An 18,174-nucleotide genomic window follows, 5' to 3' on the forward strand; every position below is an offset into this window, starting at 1 on the left:
GGGATTATTTCGGCTTTACTCACACATCTGCTGAATGCGGCGAATAGCATTAATACCGTGTGTGTGTGCTATCTCCCGAATTCCCCCTTCAAACTGGTGTGACGTCGCGTACTGAAAGATTCATTCAGTGCCAGTGACGACGAAGAACGTACCTCACACCGTGGGCGCAGTGATCTGTTTTTAGAGATTACGATTTTTATTTAAAAATAAAGAAAAAAGTTTTTGATGTTTTTTTGCAGCCATTGAATCTGGTATATCAAACGATACCAAGGAAATGTAACGTTTGCTTCTTCAGTGTTTTTGTGGCTGTTTTTATATTTAGTCAAGTTTTGACTAAATATTTTAACATCGAGGGGGAATCGAAACGAGGGTCGTGGTGTATGTGCGTGTGTGTGTGCGTGCGTGCGTGCGTGCGTGTGTGTGTGTGTGTAGAGCGATTCAGACTAAACTACTGGACCGATCTTTATGAAATTTGACATGAGAGTTCCTGGGTATGAAATCCCCGAACGTTTTTTTCATTTTTTTGATAAATGTCTTTGATGACGTCATATCCGGCTTTTCGTGAAAGTTGAGGCGGCACTGTCACGCCCTCATTTTTCAACCAAATTGGTTGAAATTTGGTTAAGTAATCTTCGACGAAGCCCGGGGTTCGGTATTGCATTTCAGCTTGGTGGCTTAAAAATTAATTAATGACTTTGGTCATTAAAAATCTGAAAATTGTAAAAAAAAAATAAAAATTTATAAAACGATCCAAATTTACGTTTATCTTATTCTCCATCATTTGCTGATTCCCAAAACATATAAATATGTTATATTCGGATTAAAAACAAGCTCTGAAAATTAAATATATAAAAATTATTATCAAAATTATATTGTCGAAATCAATTTAAAAACACTTTCATCTTATTCCTTGTCGGTTCCTGATTCCAAAACTATATAGATATGATATGTTTGGATTAAAAACACGCTCAGAAAGTTAAAACGAAGAGAGGTACAGAAAAGCGTGCTATCCTTCTCAGCGCAACGAATATCCCGCTCTTCTTGTCAATTCCACGGGCACTGCCTTTGCCACGGGCGGTGGAGTGACGATGCTACGAGTATACGGTCTTGCTGCGTTGCGTTGCGTTCAGTTTCATTCTGTGAGTTCGACAGCTACTTGACTAAATATTGTATTTTCGCCTTACGCGACTTGTTTTCTCTCTCTCGTTGTCTCGAACGATCGAAATGAGTAGGCCTATTTAACATGCCAGGGAAACATATCCTACGACTTCACGGGAGGCAAACTTTCTCTGTTTGTGTTGTCAGTCCTGAGTTTTCAGTCTGCCAATAACATTGACAGATTTCCGTGATGACTTTTATTCGATTTTTTTTTTACTGACTTTTCATATCAATATGAAAAGTCAGTAAAAACAATTTGAATAAAAGTTCAAAATAAATAAAATATTCGAAGAAAATTTTCTTCTTCTAAAATTGGAAAATTGGAAAACTGAATTATCGTAGAACTTACTTGCTTGTTACATTTTACATTGATTTTTTTTTTTAACTTCACTGCATGTATGGTTCTGTACAAAAATAATCTTGGCCTTAGTACACTGACTGACAGATGAACCTAAGCTCTAACGGTCGCCTCAAATAAATGTAAAGACTCATAAAACTAATACAAGCATGAATATAACCCCCAACACAATCACATCTTTCTTTGCAGCCGATTCAGAAAACTAAACAGTAATCCACAGTACAACTGAGCTACCGGGACTCCAGAAATTGCGAACGACCTTGACCGAAGACCGGAAATTCAATGGATATTCTACCAGATAGGAATTGCTCCGTTTGAGGAATCACATCGCAAGCAAACCGTTGAAAACATGCCGCTTGGACCTGGAGCACACGTAGACGGTTAAAACGATGAAAATAACGAGAAGTGAGCAATCGTGCATACTCATTACACTCACAGCTTACTGAACGTAAGTTTGCAATGATGTTTTGTGCGTAGTTGCTTTCAGAAGAACTTCGGCTACAGTTTACAAAAACTTGATCCACATGGCCGCGATCATGGCGCCATTCATGAGTCAGTGATTCACTATCAAAAAAATCTATTTCATAGCTAAGAATTCAGTGGCATTCTTTACTTATTTTTGATACACGACGCTGTAGACAAGCCAAAGAACTGAAGGTAATCTTGAACTTTAGCGTGCTAAATTCATGGCTCATAATTCAGAGGCATTTAATTTCGGTGCATTTTCGCCGATTGAACAACCAAATTAATTAATTATATACTTAAGTTTGCAGCTCAATCCGTCAATTAATTTCACGACAAATGTTCTTTGGCTTGCTTACATGGACTTGTATCAAAAATAAGCAAAGAATGTCACTGGATTCTGAGCTATGAATTTAGCACGCTAAAGTTCAACTTCAAGATTACCCCAAAGAACATAAGTTCAAGATTACCCCAAAGAACATTTGTCGTGAAATTAATTGACGGATTGAGCTCCAAACTTAAGCATAATTAATTAATTTGGTTGTTTGATCGACAAAAATGACGCCAAAAGGCTTACGTTTTCAACCAAGGGACATCATTTACACGACAGAGTTACGCCCCCTGTCGCAATTCAGGGATATCCGTCTTTGACGCATGTAAACGAAATCCAATCGTACAGTTCATTCCGTGACTTCAAAGGGATCTAAAATGACTTGTTTTAGTAGCAGGTTTTGCAAATTTGGAGTTAGATGCCTCTGAATTCTGAGCTATGAATTTAACACACTAAAGTTCAAGATTACCTGAAAAACATTCTCATATCAATTTTTTTTTTCAAACATTCTCATAATTTAGAGCTTCAGTGTGCACAAAGCATAACGGTTTTTCACACATTCACAGAGAAGGGCACAACTACACATGTCACAACTACTGAACTACTACTAGTACTGTTCAAACTATAGTAACAGAATAGTGACATTTCTTTTCCTTGGTATCACCATGGGCATAAAATATACATCCCTGATATTTCTATGCCCTGAAGTTCTATAAGTTAACAGTTAAATTATTGTCAAATGACATTTCAGATTTCTGTACCTTTCTCTGAACCTAAATCATGCAGAACTTTGTAAAAAAAAGATAAATCAGCAGATCGGTAGTGGTTACGGTATACACATTAGTATTAGTATGGTTATTGATAAAGCTTACAGCAAACAATTTGAAGATTGTGTGCTGCAGATTCAATTGTTTACTTTAAAAGCATTCTCTTGCTTGTGTCTTCGTTTAATTTCTGTATTAAAAAACTGTTATGAGTGTTTGTCTGTCTGTCTATCTGTCCACTTAAAAGACCGCTGGGTCGCAGATCAGTGAACGTAACGTTTTGTTTTGTTATAAATACATGTAAATAGTACATTCCAATAACAATTACACTTAATTTACAGGCATGGGAATTGTCCGCTGAAAGGCAAATTTCCGCCGATTTTTTTGTTTTGTTCCGCCGAAAAAGCAAAAGTGTCCGCCGAAAAAATAAATGGGGGAGGCAAAAATGGTTCTAAAAACTGAATTTAATGGCAAACTTGGAGCTTAGAAGACACCAAATTGCACCATTTGGGTTCTTTGGAGAAACAAAATTCCGGGGGGGGGGGCATGCCCCCGAACCCCCCTAGCCTTCGCGCTGTCAACTTTGCCATTACTTACAAATGTTCAGCCTTTTTTACTTTTTTCAATTCCCATGCCTGCAGTTAACAATAACATACCTTTCTTGTTTTTTGATTCTCAAATGTTTACTACTTGTTTGTTTGTTTTTCCAGGATCAGAAACGTGCGTTAGCAGAGTTGCATGAATCATGCCAGAGCTGCTGGTACTGGTAGCGCTTGTAAGTCAATTCTGTCTGGTTTTCTAAGTCTTAAGTTCTCTCCATCTGTCTGTCTGAACAGAGATTTAGGATCAGTTTAATATAGTACGTGCTACTAATAGTAGTAGTACTACTACTAGAAGTCTATAATTATGAATAATGAATTCACAGATCAAGACATACATCACAGGTCAAGATCCTTTTTGTAGTTTTACTAATAATAACATCTATAGCCCTTTGCTTGCTGCTTTCAGTTTCACTTTCAACTTTGAGGCAGTAAGTTGAGTAACTGCATGTTGATGTACAGTTCATCCTTCTCTTCAGATCTTCCTGCATTGTAAAAGAGCGAAAAACAAGACTTGTTACTGTTAGCTCATGGAACGTTTACGTTAATACATGTATTTGACAAAGTGAAACATTCAGTCGATCTTTTTACTCTAGATTTTAGAATGTTAGCAGTCTATTTAAAAATTTTAGTAATAAATTTTCATTTGATTAATATACTTACCCAACTCACATATAGCAATTAACCCTAGTTCAGTGCTGGATACGCTGTACGCGTCCCCTTGGTAACCAAGGGAGACCACTCTAAAAAAGAGAGTGCTCTATCCCATAATGCCAGACTAACTACTAGCCTGACTTCCGTATGCGCGCGCATACGCCGCCATCTTATCATTCCTAAACGAAGCCCAACTCACTCCTTTTTTAGACCCCCATAAATCCCACAGCGGGGAGGCGGGAGGGAATAAACGATGTGAGTTGGGTAAGTATATTAATCAAATGAAAATTTATTACTAAAATTTTTAATTAAATTACATATCTTACCCAACTCACATATAGCAGATTGCTATCATAGGAGGAGGGTACTCACCATATCAATCCACAAGAACCTGCCCTGCAGCCACCAAAGAGGGCAAAGCAGAGCTGCCATCTTGACGTATGCCAGCCACCTCCCGGAGATAGAAGTTTATAAAAACGTCTTCCGATCTCCAGTATGCCGACTCCAGAACTTCTGAAAGACGGCCTGATCTCAGCACTGCCAACGACGAAGCCCACGCCCTGGCCTCGTGAGTTCTGGCAGCCGTAAGGGGCAACACCATTCTGGTATCCCCTAATTGTCTTTGCCACCAGATATAAGCGTTCCGAATGGTAGACGAAACCCATTTGGTTAGCGTAACTTTCGAAATGTCCTTCCCCCGAGCCGTATTGAGTGATATAAAGAGCAGTTTCTGAGACATAGAGCGAATAGGCTGAGTCCGGGACAGGTAGCTGCTGAGTGCTCGTACAGGGCAGTTAAAAACATCCTCATCTCCCGGGGCCAGGATTGTGCTCAAAGGGGGAATACGGATAAGCGGGGATGGTTGACCTGGTTTTTGGTTCTTAGCCAAGAAATTAGGCCTGAACCTAAGAGAAAAAGAACCGTCTTTCTCCCGGGAGATATCATTTGCCATTCCCGACAACGCGTGCACCTCGCTACCACGTCTAGCCGTAGCGAGTAAGACCAAGAAAAGAGTTTTATGAGTTACATTTGCCAGACTGGCTAAATGGATAGGCTCAAAGTCCTCTGACGCAAGAAAACGTAACACCAAAAAAACATCCCACGCCGGGAGCTTTGTTTTGTCACGAGCCAACTTAAGGGAAGCGCCCTTAATAACGCCGGAGATAACCCCCGACAAGTTAACTTTGTGACCAAGTTGCCTGAGAGTAGAGGCAATTGCCGACCTTCTAACCTTCAACGAAGAGGGAGAACCCCCTTGATCAGCTAGCCACGCCAAGTGATTCGCTAACTGCATAGACCTAGGCGCCAGAGGATTCACATTATTCTCAAGACACCACTTCGACCACGAAGACCAATGCGAAGCGTAAACAGAGTTGGTCGACTCTCTGTGAGCGTTTTGAACCAGCTTCAGAGTAGACACAGAGGCCCCTGCCCTAAGCAGAGAGTCTCTGATAACACCCACCCGTGAAGTTGCAGCATTTGCGGGTTTACGTGATGAATGCCTGACCGAGGCTGCAGAAGTTCGCCCTTCCTTAGAGCGAGTGGGATGGGAGGACGAACGGCCAGACGTACCAGATCCGGATACCAGTGCTGGCTGGGCCAAAGAGGAGCAACCAGCACTAGCGCTGGCCTTTCGAGATCTGCTTTCCTTATTACCATGCCCAGAATGCAGAAAGGAGGAAACGCGTAAGCCACCAGATTCGACCAGTCCATCTCGAGTGCGTCCACCGCCCAGGCTTGGGGGTCCGGAAACGGAGACACAAAGAGCGGGAGCCTTGCTGAGAACCTTGTCGCAAACAAGTCGATGCACGGCTTGTCCACCTGAACCCAAAGGCGCTCCAAGGCCTGATGCGAGAGAGTCCACTCTGAGTGGAGTATCTTGTCCCCCCTGCTCAGGGCATCCGCCAACACGTTGAGCTTGCCCCTCAGGTAAGTTGCTGACAACCGAATGTGTTGCGTACTGCACCACATCAGCAAGCGACATGCTCTGTCTGACAGAACCTGCGAGCGCGTCCCCCCTTGGCGATTTATATAAGCCGCAACAGTCGTATTGTCTGTATGTACTCTGACATGACTGCTCGCCAGAGAAGGAAGAAACGCCCTCAGGCCCAAGGCCACAGCCTCCAGTTCCAAGACGTTTATGTGCAAGGACCCTTGACTGACGTCCCACACACCCGCAGCCGTCTGATCCGCCAAATGAGCTCCCCACCCTGTCTGAGACGCATCCGTGAACAGATCGTTCTCCGGAGCCGGGGGAGTGATGGGGACACCCTGGGACACCCAAGGAAGAAGCCAGACACCAGTGGTGCTTCTGAACCAATCTCCCAACTCGACCTGGCAACTCCAAGCTTGAGTTGCCTGATCCCATCGAGCCTGCACCGCCGCCTGAAATGGTCTCTTGTGCACTCTTCCCAACGGAACCAGCAAGGCCATAGATTCCATCTGACCCAGGATAGAATACAACTCCCGAGCCGAGGCCACATTCTTTCCGAGTAACTCCCGGATCAGCGACTGAAGTTTGTCCACCCGATTTTGAGCAGGACGAACTGACCACTCCACTGTGTTGAACTCTATGCCCAGATAAGTGAACCCCTGTGAAGGCTCCAACTCGGACTTCCCCACATTGATTGAGAACCCGAGTTGACTCGCTAGGCTGAGAACCCTGTGCGTGTGTGTGCTGCATAAAGCCTGATTCTGGTGCAAAATCAGCCAGTCGTCAAGGTACGCCCTGAGGCGCACCCCCTCCTGCCTCACTAGGGCACAGAGCTGACGAACGACCATCGTGAAGATCCAAGGAGAGAGGGACAGACCGAACGGGAGAGCCCGAAACTGGAAAATCCTTTCCCCCCACCGAAACCGCAGCCACTTTCTGTCCGCTGTGTGCATCAGCACGTGAAAGTAAGCGTCCGTGAGATCGATGGACGTGGCCCAATCCCCCGGACGGAGAGCCTCTCTCACCGACGCCGGCGTTTCCATCGTGAATTTTACCACTCTCAGGAACCTGTTCAGACATGAAAGGTCTAGAACTGGCCTCCACGCACCCGATGCTTTGGGCACCACAAAGAGCCTGCCGTAAAATCCCAACGATCCCTGATCGCGAACCTCTTCGATCGCCTCTTTTTGCAGGAGAGCAACTACCTCCCCCTGCACAGCCAACTTGGCCTCGGGATCGTTTGGAAATCTGAAAGGTGGAGGTATCCTGGACAGAGGTGCCTTCTTCTCTGCCCAGAGTAGCCGGAACCCCGAACTGACCACCCCTAAAACCCACTGGCTGGCCACCAAGCGCGACCAGGTAGTGAGGGCCCTGGAGGGGCCGCCCGCCACCACGACGGTGGGGGCTAGCGGGAGCGAAAGTTCGGGAGGGCATCATTGGGGGTGGGGCTTGCGCCCCGACCCCCTAGACCCGCCAAAAGAACCCCCCCTCTGAGAAGAGGAACCACGCCCCCTACTCCGAAAAGAAGAGTTCTGACCCTGCGTCTTGCCCGCCGCCGCGGACGAAGACTGAGTCTTGCCTTGACCCTGAGGTTTGCCTTGAGGCTTCTGAAAACCTTGACGAACAACCTTGGCTATAGCCAGATCTCTTGCTTCGTGCGTTTCCTTTTGCAAAGCATCCAAAGATGCGCGACCCAGAAGGGAACCATCCATGACGGGAGACACCTTCAGAGCATCGATCGTCACCTTGTCCCTAATTCTTGACCCCGACAAAAAAGCCGACCTGCGAGAATGCATGGCAAAAGTGTACAATCTAGCCGACAACGCCATTTGTTCCTGTGACACCCTGGCCAAAGTAGCCAGCAAAGTCATCACATCTTCCGAGGAAGCGTCGAACCGGAACTCAAAGGGATCGAGCGACGTAGCAATCGACCTCGACAACGATCTCTGGAGTGACTCTGACACAGAGGCCAACTCCATCAGAGAGCGTCCTGTCTCCTCTAAAGACATCAAAGATGCCTCCGTACAAGGGACAGGCCTTTCCTTCGAATAGCCATCTTCCCTCAGAGCCGTCAGTTCCGGTGTCACCGGTAGTACCGACATAGGCAAAGAGTAGGAATCAATCAGTCTGACTGGGTTGACCACCAGCTTGAAGTTGCGCATATTAGCCGAACAAGGAACTTGTTGACCAATCTTCGCTAACCACGGTACAGCCGCCTCGGGAGCCTCCCTGTGTTGTGCCAACAACGGAACAGGAGACACCCCCTTAGACCAACCCTTCACCAACACCTTCGACATCTCGAACGCCAGAGAAGGCGATTCGATGAACTTGAAAGAACCCTTCGTATTCTTATCAACACGAAAATCCCCCCAAGCCGAGGGCGGTGGAGCAAGCTGCAACTTGCTCTCCACTACCCCCTCTTCAAAGTACTTCGAAGCCGTTTCAGCTGCAAGCGCCACCGCACTTCCCAGCCTAGACGGCAAACGGACACCGGCATCCTCTCCCAGAACGGAAGTGCCATCGCCCAGACAGTCGTCCTGCACATCTGTACAGTCCGGGAGTTGACTCCCCGCCTGACTGTCATAGTCAAACAGAGACCCATCTCCACTGCCTTCTTCCCCCGCAGGTGGAAGCAGAAGTCTCACAGACTGCCTAACGTCAAATGGCGCGGCAGAAAGCAACGAACCTTCCGTACGCTCTACAGTGTCCTTACCCCCCCCTGACCGGCCGACAGAGCGGCGATGGCCAGGCGGGGTATCAGAACTTTCACCCGTGAGCGCGATGCCCGTGGCTACTTTTGACTGTAGACGCGCTACACTTTCCCCAGAGAACCCAGGTACTCGTGTAGCAAACATACCTTGTGACCGCGAACCACCAGGAGACAGACCACCCGACGAAAGTGGGATAATCTCATCCCCATCCTGAACAGCATGAACATCAGCTGTAGTCACCGTAACAGAAGGGCCCGCCACCATCTTTGCCAAAGATGACGGTCCTGTCACCCCAGAAGGGAGTGAACGCAGTTCAGCCCGTGTAGACGAAATTTCTTCCGCCAGTGAAGAAACCTGTGAACTAAGTGCAAGCAAAAGAGAGGCCACGTCCGCGGCCGCCAGACCAGAAACAGCAGGAGCAGAAACCGCTTTAGCAGGTTTAGCAACATTAGCAACCTTATCCAAAGGTTTCACCGGCAAAATGGCCGCCGGCAAAATGGCGGCAGAAGGCATGCCTATCAAAACATCAACACCTATTTCTGAGTCAGATTCTAACACCCCCGCGACGGTTTGTTTAGATTCTCTATGCATCTTTCTGGGAGGGGAGGACTCAGCAGCCACCTGCTTAGAACTCTGCCTCTTCTTAACGTTATCAGCCATAGCATGTACGACTTTGTCAAAATATTTCAGAAAAAATTTTTCGAAAAAATTTCACAAGTCAAAAATGGCCAAACAACGCCTTTACAACAAGTACAAAACAAAGAACGATCTCACCTCAATACAGTAGCAAGGTAAGACGACGAAAGAATACCAAGGAGAAGAAACCCGGTCCCTCAGACCAAGCAACATCGGCTGAACAACAGCCAGAGCGTACACAAATGCGACCAGCTTGTCTGAGCGCTGAGTATGGAATGATAAGATGGCGGCGTATGCGCGCGCATACGGAAGTCAGGCTAGTAGTTAGTCTGGCATTATGGGATAGAGCACTCTCTTTTTTAGAGTGGTCTCCCTTGGTTACCAAGGGGACGCGTACAGCGTATCCAGCACTGAACTAGGGTTAATTGCTATATGTGAGTTGGGTAAGATATGTAATTTAATCAGGTTTTTGGAATGTAAGTGAGTTTCCAGTGCACTTTCATGCATATAATATAATGCAGGGTCTTTAAAAATGCATTGGTAATGGTATGTTGCCGGATACAATATTTTAAGACAGAATGTTGCATTTATTTTCTGAAACTTTTAACTTTTGTTTCAGCCCTGCACACACAGCACTTCCTCCCTTGACTGGTTGACGATGACAGGAGCTGGACTCATTCTGATCCAAAGACACTGAATTTCAAGTCTGCGCATATCCAACAAATAACTGCTGTGGCCTCAAGTACGAAACTTACATCACACCCCATGTTGTGAATGGTTGTTTTTGCTTTTGAAATTGAAAACACCTGTTTAAAAATTCTATGTACTGGCATGAGATCTATCGATCAACATGAAGTTTGGTTGACATTTTCAAAAACAACCTCAAAATGTTAGTCGAGTCTGGTTGTGAATCATTGAATCATTTACTCTAGCTACTGATCATAGGAAAGTAAAAGTTTAAGGGAATAATGAGGTGTTGATGTGCCTCAATTTTCTAGTTCTACGCCTTTTGAAGTTTTTCACCTCACACTGTGCCATCAGGATGCATTTCTTGTCGTAGATTGATTGACATGAAATCAGTGATTAGCATACATTCCCGTCTATCAGTGCTATAAAACTGAAAGTAAAACAGACTACAGAGAACAAGATGGATTCTGCTTCAGAGGACATTTTGCTCAAGCAAGTGGTGAAGATTGAAAATGTCATGGACGATTGGCAGTATGGGCAGCAGTACAATTCTGTGGCTTCATCCGACGTTGCAGACCCCAGAAAAGATCCTATTCTGGGTACTACAGCTACAAAGGAGGAGCCTGGTACTAGTGAAACTGAAAAGGATCCTGCTTCTATCATAGCGGCAGTAAAGACAGAGCCTGGTACTTCTGATAAGGATCCTGGTTCTATCATTGCAGCAGTAAAGACAGAGCCTGACATTGACACGTTACTGTATCCAGGTGAGTCGCCTGACAGAACTGTTTCATATAGTCATGCTAAGGAAGATGTGAGAGTGAAATGTGAGGAAATGGCGGAAGAAAATCTCGGACATAACGGTCTCCTTGCCAAAGATCGGATTGGAAACTGCGATGATTCATCCCAGAGCAAGAAAAGTATAAAACTAGAGAGTGATGAAACTGAGATTTTACCGTTTTGCAAACCAGAATCGTCTGTTTCTGCCTCAGGTGCTGAATCAAAGCAACAAGATGCGGAGATTTCACAGGTTTGCAAACAAGAATCTTCTGAATTCAATCCAGCTGCTTATTCAAAGGAACTGGTTAATAATAATAATACCACATTATCTCCCCCTCACACAGTTGCTTGTTCTGAGTATTCTTTGCTGACTGCAAAACCTGTGCCAGTCGCAGAACCCACTTCATTGATGCCAGTGGTTGGTTCTCAAATTTCTCTAGTTTCCTTGCTAAAAAATAACGCACAGGTTGCCCGAGACAGACCTGTAACGACTACTACTGGTGGCCAGCTCAGGGAACCTCAGACTGTGTGGACGGTCAAAGCAAAAACAGCCTGTTCCACGACTTCACCCAAAGAACCCGCCTCTGTGAAATCGTCGTCATCAACCACTGCTAAGACGTCCAAACAAAAACAGCCGGTCATGCTCCTGGTAGACTCCCAGTACGGTTTGTGTGTCCCTGACCAGAGGCTAGCGGACAAGCTGTGCCAGAAAGGGCAGGACCCAGTGAGTGCAAATAAACTCATCACAGCAGATCCGATCAGGGTGTCCTACGTGACTGGCAAGGCCGCAGTGAACAACTCCACACCTGGTAAGAAGGACAGCGTTGTGATGCTGAAAGCAGGGGCCAGTGAAGAGAAGAAGACTAAGGGCTCCCCGGCCCCTGCAATGGAAACCTTTCTCATACAAATGCCAGGGCAGTCTAACGAACACAGCGCACCATCGTCTAATCACCCACCCAGGACTGTGCAGACTTCACAAACAAACTTCCTTGTACAAATGCCAGGGCAGTCTGTCAAACACAACGTGTCATCTAACCAGCAACCCGAGTCTTCTTTGCAGATTTCACAACAACAGCTGTTGAAGATCTCCGAAGCTATTTCAGCGGTGCGGAAAATTCAGCAGAAGCCAGACCATGCAGAGACAGCCTATGAAAAGTTTTTCGTTAACTTTTCGACTGGAACTACTGTTCAGGGTATTGAAGAAACAGCTGTAGCTAAGCATAAGCCAAGTATACTTCAACACCCGGCTCTGAGCGGCAGTGAATTGCTCCTCAAAACACAGCATAGTTCTTCTGGAACATCGAAAGACTCCGGCAAATCTTTGCTAAAATCTGCCGGAATAGAAAAAGGCTTGAGTAAAAGCGGACACATTAGCAGCACCCCACAGCGTTCAACTTCAACACCACAGGGCAACTGGACCAGCAGGCAGAAAGTCACGTCTCCTATTTCTTCAAGGTCTTCTTTCGTCACAACAGACGGGGCAGCTAACACTAAGAGTAAGAACACAGGTGTGAATTCTCAGCAGGTGTCAAGTCGTGGTTCAGCACAGAGCGACAAGGTGCAGGCTGCAAAACAAACCTTCAAAGCGTGCAGGGAGTGTTTTTCGTTTATACCAGTCAGTCAGATGCAGAAACATGTCACTGCATGTCATCCTCAGGGTGTGAGCATTGTCTACAAATGTCCATCATGCCCGGCCGTGTTTAAATCGCTCTCAGCTCAGGAGCAGCACACAAAACAACACACCATGCAATCCATGCAGGAAAACATTGAGATTGTTGACAACTGTGATGGTGAAAGTAACGTGACAGATGATTGGAGTTATGAAAGCTCGCAGGAAGATGAGAGCATTCAAGATGATGACAACAACGCTGAAGATAATGCCAGCGTAGACGAGAAGGCAGAGGAGAATCCTCAAGACGTTGATGTTTCAGCAGCAGAGGAGGAGAATTTAGCAGAAGAGGAACAGTTTTTCTGTTGTGTGTGTGGCAGGGGCTATCCTTCATCAGAACGGTGGGTGCGTCACAGGCTATCTAAACATCCACAGGTTCGTCACCTGGACTGTGAAATTTGCGGCGAATTCTATAAAATATCAGGAACGGGGCCTGAGTCGGGCAAGCGTCGCAAACTTTCTGGTAGTTTTTGCACCATCTGTCAAACCGACGTCAATGAAAACCTGATTCTGCACATACAGCGTGAACACGAACAGTCCGAACCAGACTCATCAGACACTGACACCACCAATAGTGATGGAGAGATAGACAATGATAGTGAGTATGGCGATGAGAGTGCACAGAAGACCGACCGTAATAAAGCAGATAATGCAGCCAGGAAAAACAGCAATGATAAAGAAACGGCAGGTAGCTTACAGGAGTCAAAGTCACAGCTAGAGGGGGAGCATGAACATGACAAATCAAAACCTAGTGTGTCTGTACGAGAAGATTCCACAGCATCTAATGTAAAGCCTGCTTCATGCTCTGAGAACAAGAGTCTCGCAGTAACAACGTCCAACACACAGAACAAACAGGCTGAGCTATCGCAGAAAAGAGCGAAAGACAACACGCAGCGGCAGACTGATACCACAGGAAATAGCAGCGGTGATGCAGCAAGACAGGCCAAGGCAAGGGTAAATGCGGCAGTCTACAGGTGCCCACTATGTGGCTCCGCATTCCCACAAACGACAGATCTGTTGCAGCACATGGGGACACATGCTGGGTACGGAGAATACATTCAAAGGTGTGCCACTGCGTATGCTGAATGAAAACTCAACATTCAAAGATGTGCCACTGTGTATGCTGAATGAAAACTCAACATTCAAAGATGTGCCACTGTGTATGCTGAATGAAAACTCAACATTCAAAGGTGTGCCACTGTGTATGCTGAATGAAAACTCAACATTCAAAGGTGTGCCACTGTGTATGTTGAATGAAAACTCAACATTCAAAGATGTGCCACTGTGTATGCTGAATGAAAACTCAACATTCAAAGATGTGCCACTGTGTATGCTGAATGAAAACTCAACATTCAAAGATGTGCCACTGCGTATGCTGAATGAAAACTCAACATTCAAAGGTGTGCCACTGTGTATGCTGAATGAAAACTCAACATTCAAAGATGTGCCACTGTGTATGCTGAATGAAAACTCAACATTCAAAGATGTGCCACTGTGTATGCTGAATGAAAACTCAACATTCAAAGATGTGCCACTGCGTATGCTGAATGAAAACTCAACATTCAAAGATGTGCCACTGTGTATGCTGAATGAAAACTCAACATTCAAAGATGTGCCACTGCGTATGCTGAATGAAAACTCAACATTCAAAGATGTGCCACTGTGTATGCTGAATGAAAACTCAACATTCAAAGATGTGCCACTGTGTATGCTGAATGAAAACTCAACATTCAAAGATGTGCCACTGTGTATGCTGAATGAAAACTCAACATTCAAAGATGTGCCACTGTGTATGCTGAATGAAAAGTGTGGGGATGCAGGAATCATCTACGATTTTGCTTACTTCCAATCACATCATCTTCCTCTCAAGTTCAAATTCACAAAGCAATTGTCTCACTCAGGAGAATACATTCAAAGATGTGCCACTGCGTATGCCGAATGAAAAGTTTAAGGATGCATTAGGCCAAAAAAAAAATAGGTCTGTTTATGGTAACATAGGCCCAAAAAATAGGGTCGGTAGGTCGGGATTTTTTTTTGTCCCCAAAAAATCATATTTTTACGTTATTTTGCAAAAAAAACAAAAGATTTTTTTTCCCCCCCCAAATGCCAAAAAAAAGTCTAGGGTCGCGCGAAAAAAATAGGGTCGGTCGGGTTACCGTAAACAGACTTTTTTTGTTGGCCTTAATCATCTCGTAGCACTATCATTTTGCTTATATCCCATCATCTCCCTCTCAAGTTCAAATTCACAAAGCAACTCATCGCATGTGTCTTTTTTAGCAGGAGAAACTAATGGCTGAATGATTTACTTTATGTATAAGGCACTAAGCAGTTAAAATTCTTTGCAAATGAACCTTTCTTAAAGAACTTTATGGGTGCAAATAGCTCTTGCAAAAAGTAGAATTTATGGTTATTTGATGAGATACCTAGCAAACAATGCGGTACAAGGAAATGAAGAGGTCTGAAGCAGGGGAAAATAACTACGGTATCACTATCAACTGGTGGAATTGGTGGCTCAAGAACTTTCTGGGACAGAGTCTCTTGCATCCATGCTCACAGCTATGGGTGCATCTCAGTGGAAAGAAGTTATGATTCCTGGTGGCGTTGACACGGTTCAACTGCTGACATTACGCAATATGTCAGTGTTGTGCATGGCTGCAGCTAGCCGTTTTTGGGTTATTCATTTGTTGTTGTTGATGATTTAACCTTTGCCGTGCTTCCTGGGTTCACCTGTACCCAGAGACACACTAAAATCATTGTAACTCTGGAACCATTAAAGGTATCGTTTTGAAATTTTAAGTATCTCTCACACACCTAATTTGCTCTCTGTCTGCAAATTTTTAGTGTGTACATGACAAAACATCAGAATTAATTGATTATGATAATTTACATAAACACTACCGATGGCGCGGGTTCACACATACCCATACTTTTAAAGAGTAGAAGTGATTGTAACTATCCCTCTGCCGACGGCGCGGGTTCTGCTACACCCATAATTACCAAAGCGGCGGAACAGTGTCTGTCTGCCTGTTTGTCTCCAAGAGACTGTCTGTCTCTCTGTTTGTCTGTCCGTATCTCTGTCTGTATGTCTGTTGTCAGTTGCTCTGTCTGTCTGTCTGTCTGTCTGTCTATCCGTCTATCTGACTGTCTGTCTGTCTGACTGACTGTCTCTCTCTCTCTGTCTGTCTCTCTCTCTCTCTCTGTCTCTCTCTCTGTCTCTCTGTCTCTCTCTTAGTCTCTCTCTCTGTCTCTCTCTCTGTCTCTCTCTTTCTTAGTCTCTCTCTCTGTCTCTCTTTCTTAGTCTCTCTCTCTCTCTCTCTTTCTTAATCTCTCTCTCTCTCTTTCTTAGTCTCTCTCTCTCTTAGTCTCTCTCTCTCTCTCTTTCTTAGTCTCTCGCTCTCTCTCTTTCTTAGTCTCTCTCTCTCTTTCTTAGTCTCTCTCTCTCTCTTTCTTAGTCTCTCTTTCTCTCTCGTAGTCTCTCTTTCTCTCTCTTAGTCTCTCTCTCTCTCTTTCTTAGTCTCTCTCTCTCTCTTAGTCTCTCTCTCTTTCTTAGTCTCTCTTTCTCTCTCTCTTTCTTAGTCTCTCTTTCTCTCTCTTAGTCTCTCTCTCTCTTTCTTAGTCTCTCTCTCTCTTTTTTAGTCTCTCTCTCTCTCTCTCTTTCTTAGTCTCTCTCTCTCTTTCTTAGTCTCTCTCTTTCTTAGTCTCTCTCTCTCTCTAGCTCTTTCTTAGTCTCTCTCTCTTTCTTAGTCTCTCTCTCTCTCTTTCTTAGTCTCTCTCTCTCTCTCTTTCTTAGTCTCTCTCTCTCTCTTTCTTAGTCTCTCTCTCTCTTTCTTAGTCTCTCTCTCTCTCTTTCTTAGTCTCTCTCTCTTTCTTAGTCTCTCTCTCTCTATTTCTTAGTCTCTCTCTCTCTTTCTTAGTCTCTCTCTCTCTCTCTCTTTCTTAGTCTCTCTCTTTCTTAGTCTCTCTCTCTCTCTCTCTCTCTCTTAGTCTCTCTCTCTTTCTTAGTCTCTCTCTCTCTTTTAGTCTCTCTCTCTTTCTTAGTCTCTCTTTCTCTCCCTTAGTCTCTCTCTCTCTCTCTTTCTTAGTCTCTCTCTCTCTTTTTTAGTCTCTCTCTCTCTTTCTTAGTCTCTCTCTCTCTCTCTTTCTTAGTCTCTCTCTCTCTCTCTCTCTTAGTCTCTCTTAGTCTCTCTCTCTCTCTTTCTTTGTCTCTCTCTCTCTCTCTTTTAGTCTCTCTCTCTTTCTTAGTCTCTCTTTCTCTCTCTTAGTCTCTCTCTCTCTCTCTCTTTCTTAGTCTCTCTCTCTCTTTTTTAGTCTCTCTCTCTCTCTTTCTTAGTCTCTCTCTTTCTTAGTCTCTCTCTCTCTCTTTCTTAGTCTCTCTCTCTCTCTTTCTTAGTCTCTCTCTCTCTTTCTTTGTCTCTCTCTCTCTCTTTCTTAGTCTCTCTCTCTTTCTTAGTCTCCCTCTCTCTCTTTCTTAGTCTCTCTCTCTCTTTCTTAGTCTCTCTCTCTCTCTTTCTTAGTCTCTCTCTCTCTCTTAGTCTCTCTCTCTCTCTCTTTATTTGTCTCTCTCTCTCTCTTTATTTGTCTCTCTCTCTATCTTTCTTAGTCTCTCTCTCTTTCTCTCTTTCTTAGTCTCTCTCTCTCTTTCTTAGTCTCTATCTCTTTCTTAGTCTCTCTCTCTCTTTCTTAGTCTCTCTCTCTCTCTCTTTCTTAGTCTCTCTCTCTTTCTTAGTCTCTCTCTCTCTCTTTCTTAGTCTCCCTCTCTCTCTTTCTTAGTCTCTCTCTCTCTCTCTTTCTTAGTCTCTCACTCTCTTTCTTAGACTCTCTCTCTCTCTTTCTTAGTCTCTCTCTCTCTCTCTCTCTCTTTCTTAGTCTCTCTCTCTCTCTTTCTTAGTCTCTCTCTCTCTCTTTCTTAGTCTCTCTCTCTTTCTTAGTCTCTCTCTCTCTTTCTTAGTCTCTCTCTCTCTCTCTCTCTTTCTTAGTCTCTCAGTCTCTCCCTCCCCCTCTCCCTCCCCCTCTCCCTCCCCTGCAAGAGGTCGGTGAAGGGAGAAACTCGATGCAACCACTGAAGTAGCGCTGTGGGTTTCCCTGAACCCACCCCGTCGTTAGAGAAATAAACGATAAAAACCCTCTTTCAAATGTATGGGTTCAGACAAACCCGCATCGTCGTTAGAGGAATAAACGGTAAAAACCCTCTTTCAAATGTATGGGTTCAGACAAACCCGCATCGTCGGGAGTGTGTAGTCAAAAGCGGCATCCGGCAAAGGTTAAATCTGCAAATATTATGTTCTATGCAAAAAAGTCATCACTGTCCACATAAAAATTGTTTCTTCTTTCTTTCTAACTCGTTAACATTTGAAAATACTGGAAACTAAAATGTTTGAAAAAATCAGTGTTATTGTATCTATTTTTGTCCCTTCCATTTGACATTTAGTACATGG

General features: G+C 44.6%; 1 protein-coding gene across 2 annotated transcripts; it reads left to right on the plus strand.

Annotated features, from left to right (window-relative positions):
- The first annotated feature begins 1,842 nt into the window (after positions 1-1,842).
- Positions 1,843-15,705, plus strand: LOC138971009 (serine-rich adhesin for platelets-like). 2 transcript variants are annotated; one of them, XM_070343604.1, is made up of 3 exons: positions 1,843-1,964; positions 3,784-3,848; positions 10,226-15,705. In XM_070343604.1, the coding sequence occupies exon 3, from the start codon at positions 10,754-10,756 to the stop codon at positions 13,826-13,828; it is 3,075 nt and encodes a 1,024-aa protein (XP_070199705.1). In that variant the 5' UTR covers positions 1,843-1,964; positions 3,784-3,848; positions 10,226-10,753; the 3' UTR covers positions 13,829-15,705. The 2 variants fall into 2 exon arrangements, with proteins under 2 accessions (XP_070199705.1, XP_070199706.1); XM_070343605.1 differs by having other exon boundaries at positions 1,845-1,921.
- The last annotated feature ends 2,469 nt before the right edge of the window (positions 15,706-18,174 follow it).

Source organism: Littorina saxatilis, linkage group LG7, assembly GCF_037325665.1.
Source record: "Littorina saxatilis isolate snail1 linkage group LG7, US_GU_Lsax_2.0, whole genome shotgun sequence".
NCBI lineage: Eukaryota > Metazoa > Mollusca > Gastropoda > Littorinimorpha > Littorinidae > Littorina > Littorina saxatilis.